Source organism: Teleopsis dalmanni, unplaced genomic scaffold (assembly GCF_002237135.1).
Source record: "Teleopsis dalmanni isolate 2A unplaced genomic scaffold, ASM223713v2 unscaffolded_contig_1073, whole genome shotgun sequence".
NCBI classification, from domain to species: Eukaryota; Metazoa; Arthropoda; class Insecta; order Diptera; family Diopsidae; genus Teleopsis; species Teleopsis dalmanni.
This window is the reverse complement of record NW_024032455.1, coordinates 1-9,086: the sequence shown is the minus strand read 5'-3', so window position 1 is coordinate 9,086 and position 9,086 is coordinate 1. Positions and strand designations below refer to the sequence as shown.

The 9,086-nt window shown below is 22.7% G+C and overlaps 1 protein-coding gene and 1 pseudogene across 2 annotated transcripts; one reads left to right on the top strand and one right to left on the bottom strand.

Moving 5' to 3' along the window:
• Positions 1-647: 647 nt before the first annotated feature.
• LOC119663890 (cytochrome c oxidase subunit 1-like) lies at positions 648-2,691 on the top strand (the record flags this gene model as incomplete). Its single annotated transcript, XM_038073489.1, is given in 2 exon segments — positions 648-1,677; positions 1,680-2,691. Coding segments are annotated over 2 exon segments (1,296 nt in total), but the record flags the coding sequence as incomplete, so codon positions are not given.
• Positions 2,692-5,405: 2,714 nt separating this feature from the next.
• Positions 5,406-7,040, bottom strand: LOC119663891 (annotated as a pseudogene). Its single transcript, XR_005251081.1, has one exon. The product of XR_005251081.1 is annotated as an NADH-ubiquinone oxidoreductase chain 5-like (transcript).
• Positions 7,041-9,086: the final 2,046 nt, after the last annotated feature.

Here is a 9,086-nt window from a genome sequence, read left to right as displayed (position 1 = left end):
AATATTATTAATAATTCTTTTGATAACTTCCTTAATTACCCTATTTTTTTACCTTCGTTTAACTTATTCAGCATTTATAATAAATTTTTTTGAATCAAAAATTTTATATTATAATTTAAACAAAAATAAGTTTAATTTCATTTATTTAATCATTTCATTTTTTCTAGATTTGGTCTTTTATTAGTTTCAATAATTTTTTATCTTTATTAAATTAAAGGTTTTAAGTTAATGAAACTAATAGCCTTCAAAGCTGGAAATATGAAATAATTCTTAAGCCTTAGTATAAAATACACCGTTAGAATTGCAGTCTAAAATCATTTATTTGACTATAAAGCCAGCTATTGATTAAAAAGAAATAATTCTTATAAATAGATTTACAATCTATCGCCTAAATTTCAGCCATTTAATCAATCGCGACAATGGCTTTTTTCTACTAATCATAAAGATATTGGAACCCTTTATTTTCTATTTGGTGCATGAGCTGGTATAGTGGGAACTTCTTTAAGAATTTTAATTCGGGCAGAATTAGGACACCCAGGAGCTTTAATTGGAGACGATCAAATTTATAATGTAATTGTTACAGCACACGCCTTCATTATAATTTTTTTATAGTAATACCAATCATAATTGGTGGATTTGGAAATTGATTAGTACCTTTAATACTAGGAGCCCCAGATATAGCTTTCCCACGAATAAATAATATAAGATTTTGGTTATTACCTCCTTCTTTAACTCTTCTTTTAATAAGAAGTATAGTTGAAAACGGAGCTGGAACAGGATGAACTGTTTATCCACCCTTATCTTCTATTATTGCTCATGGAGGAGCTTCCGTTGATTTAGCTATTTTTTCACTACATTTAGCAGGAATTTCTTCTATTTTAGGAGCTGTAAATTTTATTACTACTGTTATTAATATACGATCTTCAGGAATTACTTTTGATCGAATACCTTTATTTGTTTGATCTGTTGTAATTACTGCATTATTATTATTATCTTTACCTGTTCTAGCAGGTGCTATTACAATATTATTAACTGATCGAAATATAAATACTTCATTTTTTGACCCTGCTGGTGGAGGAGACCCAATCTTATACCAACATTTATTTTGATTTTTTGGGCATCCAGAAGTTTATATTTTAATTCTTCCAGGATTTGGAATAATTTCTCATATTATTAGACAAGAATCAGGAAAAAAGGAAACTTTTGGATCTTTAGGAATAATTTATGCTATATTAGCTATTGGATTATTAGGATTTATTGTATGAGCTCATCACATATTTACAGTAGGTATAGATGTTGACACCCGAGCTTATTTTACGTCAGCAACAATAATTATTGCTGTTCCAACAGGAATTAAAATTTTTAGTTGATTAGCTACAATTCATGGAACCCAATTGAATTATTCTCCTACTACTATATGAGCTTTAGGATTTGTATTTTTATTTACAGTTGGAGGATTGACAGGAGTAGTTCTAGCTAATTCTTCTGTTGATATCATCTTACATGATACCTATTATGTTGTAGCCCATTTTCATTACGTCTTGTCAATAGGAGCTGTATTTGCTATTATAGCTGGATTTATTCATTGATACCCTCTATTTACAGGATTATATATAAATGCAAAACTTTTAAAAAGTCAATTTATAATTATATTTATTGGAGTAAATTTAACCTTTTTCCACAACATTTTTTAGGATTAGCTGGTATACCTCGACGATACTCAGATTATCCAGATGCTTATACTATATGAAATATTATTTCAACAATTGGATCTACAATTTCATTATTAAGAATTATTTTATTTCTATATATTATTTGAGAAAGTATAATTATAAACCGACAAATAATTTACTCAATTCAATTAAATTCTTCAATTGAATGATTTCAAAATTCTCCTCCTGCTGAACACAGATATTCAGAATTACCATTATTAACTAATTTCTAATATGGCAGATTAGTGCAATGGATTTAAGCTTCATATATAAAGTATTTTACTTTTATTAGAAATTTCAACATGATCAAATTTAAACCTTCAAAATAGAGCTTCACCCTTAATAGAACAATTAACTTTTTTTCATGATCACACCTTAATAATTTTAGTTATAATTACTATTTTAGTTGGTTATTTAATATTTATATTATTTTTTAATAATTATACTAATCGAAATTTATTACATGGACAAACTATTGAAATTATTTGAACTATTTTACCTGCTATTATTTTATTATTTATTGCTTTTCCTTCTTTACGATTATTATACTTATTAGACGAAATTAATGAGCCTTTAGTTACATTAAAAACAATTGGTCATCAATGATATTGATCATATGAATATTCTGATTTTATAAATATTGAATTTGACTCTTATATAATTCCAACAAATGAATTAAATATTAATAATTTTCGACTTTTAGATGTAGATAATCGAGTTATTTTACCTATAAACTCTCAAATTCGAATCTTAGTAACTGCTGCAGATGTAATTCATTCTTGAACAATTCCAGCTTTTGGTGTAAAAGTTGATGGAACTCCAGGACGTTTAAATCAAACTAATTTTTTTATTAATCGTCCTGGATTATTTTATGGACAATGTTCTGAAATTTGTGGAGCTAATCATAGATTTATACCTATTGTAATTGAAAGTATTCCAACTAACTTTTTCATTAAATGAATCATAAATTATTCTAATTCATTAGATGACTGAAAGCAAGTACTGGTCTCTTAAACCATTTCATAGTAAATTAGCAATTACTTCTAATGAAAAAATTAGTTAAATAAATAACATTAGTATGTCAAACTAAAATTATTAATTAATTAATATTTTTTAATTCCACAAATAGCTCCTATTAATTGATTAAGTTTATTTTTTTTATTTTTTATAATTTTTATTATTTTTAATATAATAAATTATTATTATATACTACCTACTTCATCAAAATCATTAAGTTATAAATTAACAACAAAGATATTTAATTGAAAATGATAACAAATTTATTTTCTGTTTTTGACCCTTCTTCAAGTATTTTTAATTTTTCTATTAATTGAATTAGAACTTTTTTAGGAATTATTATAATCCCAATAATTTACTGACTAATTCCTTCTCGTTATAATATTTTATGAAATAACATTTTATTAACCCTTCACAAAGAATTTAAAACATTATTAGGCCCTACAGGAAAAAATGGATCAACATTAATTTTTATTTCTTTATTTACAATAATTTTATTTAATAATTTTATAGGATTATTTCCTTATATCTTTACTAGAACTAGTCATTTAACATTAACTTTATCTTTATCTTTACCATTATGAATTTCATTTATAATTTATGGTTGACTTAATCATACTCAACATATATTTGCTCATTTAGTTCCTCAAGGAACTCCTGCAATTTTAATACCATTTATAGTTTGTATTGAAACAATTAGAAATGTTATTCGACCAGGAACTTTAGCAGTTCGATTAACTGCTAATATAATTGCAGGACATTTATTATTAACTCTATTAGGAAATACAGGTCCATCTTTAACTTCATTGATTTTATCAATTTTATTATTTAGACAAATTTTATTATTACTTTTAGAATCTGCTGTAGCTATTATTCAATCTTATGTATTCGCAGTATTAAGAACACTTTATTCCAGAGAAGTAAATTAATGTCAACTCATTCAAATCATCCATTTCATTTAGTAGATTATAGCCCTTGACCATTAACAGGAGCCATTGGTGCAATAACAATTGTTTCAGGAATAATTAAATGATTCCATCAATATAATATATCATTATTTATTTTAGGAAACATTATTATTATTATTACTGTTTATCAATGATGACGAGATGTCTGTCGAGAAGGAACATACCAAGGCTTACATACATTTATAGTAACAACAGGATTACGATGAGGAATAATTTTATTTATTTTATCTGAAGTTTTATTTTTTGTTTCATTTTTTTGAGCTTTTTTTCATAGAAGTTTATCTCCAACTATTGAATTAGGAGCTTCATGACCACCTATAGGAATTTCCCCTTTTAATCCATTTCAAATCCCATTATTAAATACAGCTATTTTATTAGCTTCAGGAGTTACTGTAACATGAGCTCATCATAGATTAATAGAAAATAACCACTCACAAACTTCCCAAGGATTATTTTTTACTATTTTATTAGGAATTTATTTCACAATTTTACAAGCATATGAATATATCGAAGCCCCATTTACAATTGCTGATTCTATCTATGGGTCAACATTTTTTATAGCAACAGGATTTCATGGAATTCATGTTTTAATTGGAACAACTTTTTTAATAATTTGTTTAATTCGTCATTTAAATAATCATTTTTCCAAAAATCATCATTTTGGATTTGAAGCAGCTGCTTGATACTGACATTTTGTTGATATTGTTTGATTATTTCTTTATATTTCTATTTATTGATGAGGAAGATAATTAAATTCATTATTTATCTAAATAATATAAAAAGTATATATGACTTCCAATCATAAAGTCTATAAAATATAGATTAGATAATTTTATTATTAACAATTATAGCAATAATTATTTTAACAATTTGTTCTATTGTAATATTTTTAGCTTCAATTTTATCAAAAAAATACTTAATGATCGAGAAAAAAATTCCCCCTTTGAATGTGGATTCGATCCAAAATCTTCTTCACGAATTCCATTTTCACTTCATTTTTTTTAATTACAATTATTTTTTTAATTTTCGATGTTGAAATTGCATTAATTTTACCTATAATTATAATTTTAAATTTTTCAAATTTATTTATATGAAGAATAACTTCAATTATCTTTTTAATTATTTTATTAATTGGTGTGTATCATGAATGAAATCAAGGGATATTAAATTGATCTAATTAAATGGAAAATTTATTTTAGGATTGTAGTTAAATTTAACATTTGATTTGCATTCAAAAAATATTATTTTATGTAATCTATCTTATAAAGAATATGAAGTGATACATCACATTTAGTTTCGACCTAAAAATTAGGTAAATTACCCTTATTCTTAATATTAATTGAAACCAAAATAGAGGTTTATTACTGTTAATAATAAAATTGAATAAAATTCCAATTAAAGAAATATGATGAACAAAAAAAAGCTGCTAACTTTTATTTTTAATGGTTAAATTCCATTTATATTTCTATATTTATTTATTAGTTTAATAAAAACATTACATTTTCATTGTAAAAATAAATATTATTATTTATAAATTACTAATTTTAATTCTTTAAGTATTTAAAGATAACATAAATCTCCCTTACAACTTCAACGTAATACTCTAATTATAAGCTATTTAAACACCAAATAACAAAAAATATTAGTACAAAAAAAATAAACTTATTAATATTATAATTAAACTATTATTCTGCAAAATTTGATTAAATTTTGAATATCCCAATAAATTTTTATATAAATAAAATCCTCCAAAAAATTCAGATCAACCCTGATCAAAACTTTTATACAAATTTTTACCTAAAAATAAAAAATTAAAAATTAACCCATATGTAACAATATTAGGCATAAATCACATCGAACCAAAAAATAAAGAAATAAAATAATTTTGTAAAGATTTATTGAAAAAATATAAAGAAATTTTTGAAATATAATATCCTACTAATCCCCCTAAAATACACACAATTAAAGTTAATAATTTTAATAAAAAAGGTAAACAAATTATTGAAGGGGTGCCAAATAACAGTCAATTTAAAAATCCTCCACCAATAATTCTTATAAATAATAAACCAGATATTCCTTTTAATATAATTCAACTATTATCTCTCAATAAATTTAAACTATAAAAATTAAAATTTCCAACTAATGAATAATAAACTAAACGAATTGAATATCTAACTGTTAATCCTGTAGAAAAGAAAAAAAGAAAAAAAGAAAATATATTAATATAACTCAATGATACAATTTCTAAAATTATATCTTTAGAATAAAATCCAGCCAAAAAAGGTATTCCACATAAAGCTAAATTAGCAATATTAAAATATCTACATGTAAAAGGTATATAACTTCTTAATCCTCCTATTAAACGAATGTCTTGTAAATTATTTATATTATGAATAATAGCCCCAGCACACATAAATAATAATGCTTTAAATAAAGCATGAGTTAATAAATGGAAAAAAGCTAATTTATAAAATCCTATAGATAAAATTCTCATTATTAACCCCAATTGACTTAAAGTAGATAATGCAATAATTTTTTTTAAATCAAACTCAAAATTAGCTCCTAACCCTGATATAAATATTGTCAATCCTGAAATTAATAACAATCTTTGTCCTAAAATTGTATCTCCAATTAATAAATTAAACCGGATTAATAAATAAACTCCAGCAGTAACAAGAGTAGATGAATGTACCAAAGCTGACACAGGAGTAGGGGCTGCTATTGCTGCAGGTAACCAAGCTGAAAATGGAATTTGAGCTCTTTTAGTTATTGCCGCCAATACAATTAATATACCAATAATCAATATATTTATATCTAAAATATTAAATTTTAATAAAAAAATATAATTTCAAGATCCATAATTTAATATTCAAGCAATCGCTAATAATAAAGCAACATCTCCAATACGATTTGATAAAACAGTTAATATACCTGCATTATAAGATTTTACATTTTGAAAATAAATCACTAATAAATAAGAAACTAACCCTAAACCATCTCATCCTAATAAAATTCTAATTAAATTTGGAGAAATAATTAAAAATATCATTGATATAACAAATAACAAAACTAATAAAATAAATCGATTAATATTTATATCTCCTGCTATATATTCTTTTCTATAATAAATTACTAAAGACGAAATTAATAATACAAAACATATAAAAATTAATCTTATTCAATCAAATAAAAAAGTTATTACAATTCTAATTCTATTTAAAGAAATTAATTCTCATTCTAAAAAAATTGAATAATCATGATTAATAAATATTAAACCAAAAATAAAAGAAATAATTCTTAAATTAATTAATAATCAAAATCTTATTCTACATAAAGATAAATTTTTCACAATTTAAAATAAAATTTTATATTTTTGACACCACAAATCAATGTTTTAATTAAACTATTTAAATATAATCAAAAAAAAATTATTTCACTTTTTATAATCAATAAATTTAAAGGAACCCAGTGTAATAATAGTAATAAAAATTCTCGTATATTATTTATTCTAAAAGAATAAACCCCTGAATAAATTTTTCCATGTTGTCTATAAGAATACAAATATAAAGTTAAGCGCTCTAAAAAAAGATAAAAATTGATAAATCAATCATTGAATATCAGATCAACTTACATTCTATTTATTAAGAAATTTCCCCTAATAAATTTAATGTAGGAGGAGCAACTATATTCCCAGATCTCAATAAATACCATCATAAAATTAAGGAAGGTATAAAATTTAATAACCCTTTATTAATTAATATTCTCCGTCTAATAGTTCATATCTAATATTAGCTAAACAAACTAAACCCGAAGAACATAAACCATGACCAATTATTAATCTATACCACCCCACATATTCCTCAATTACTCACATTTATGATTCCAGCTAAAACAATTCCTATATGAGCAACAGAGGAATAAGCAATTAATGATTTTAAACCAACTTGTCGTATACAATTTAATCTAACTAAAATACCCCCAACTAAAGAAATTCTAATAAAAATAAAAAAAATAATTAAATTTTAAACAAACAAATGAGATAAAAGAAAATACTCGTAAAAAACCATATCCTCCTAATTTTAATATATTTGCAGCTAAAATGATTGAATCAGAAATTGGAGCTTCAACATGAGCTTTAGGTAATCATAAATGAACAATTAAAACATAGGCATTTTAACAAAAAAAGCTAAAATTATAGAAAAGTATAATAATTCATAATTAAATATATGTATAGTTATTTAAAAAATAAAAATATGAATTTCTTAATTTTTCATACATAGAAAAAATTCCTATTAATATAGGTAAGGATACAAATAAAGCATAAAAAAATAAATAAATTCCAGCTTGTAAACGCTTAGGTTGATACCCCCATCCTAAAATTAATAATAAAGTTGGAATTAATCTACCTTCAAAAAATAAATAAAAAGCAAAAATATTTATATTAGAAAGAGTTAAAATTAAAAAAAATTTATTAATTTTTTCTCTTGCTATTAATATTAATGCACAAATTCAAAATCTTAATAAAATCAATCCATAAGAAATTATATCACATCATAAAAAACAAGAAATACTTGCGAAATAAATACGATAAATATTAAATAAAATTAATAAAAATATAATTAAAAATAATATATTTTGAACCATTCAAAATATATTATTAAAAAACAAAAAGAAATTAAAAATAAAACAAAAAAAAAAATTTAATATTATAAAATTCTAAATGATTGAATATAATCATTTCCATGAGTCCGAATTATAGAAACCAAAATAGAAATCCCTAAAGCCCCTTCACGTACTCTAAATGTTGAATATATTATTATAAAATAATTTCTATAATCTATTATATTTATATAACTATATAAAAAAAAATTAATTATTAAAATAATAAATTCTAAACTTAATAATATAGATAATAAATGTTTCCGATTAGAAATTCGATTAGAAATAGAAAAATTTCTTATTAATACTATTATACAACAAAATAATCAAAAATAAATGATCACTTTTTAAGTTTTAATAGTTTAACAAAAACATTGGTCTTGTAATTCACAAAAATAAGATTAATCTTTTAAAACTCTCAAGAAAAAAGAAATTCTTTATCATAAAAATTCCCAAAATTTATATTTTATTTAAGGTATTTCTTGAAATTTTTCGTCTATTATTATTAACTTTAATATTAATTTCAAGTATTATGCTCTTATTTTTAAATCATCCATTATCAATAGGTTTAATATTATTAATTCAGACAATTTTAATTTCAATTATTTCAGGATTAATTTCAAAAACATTTTGATTTGGTTATATTTCATTTTTAATTTTTTTAGGAGGAATAATAGTTTTATTTATTTATATGTCACGGTAATTGCTTCAAATGAGATATTTTCATTTT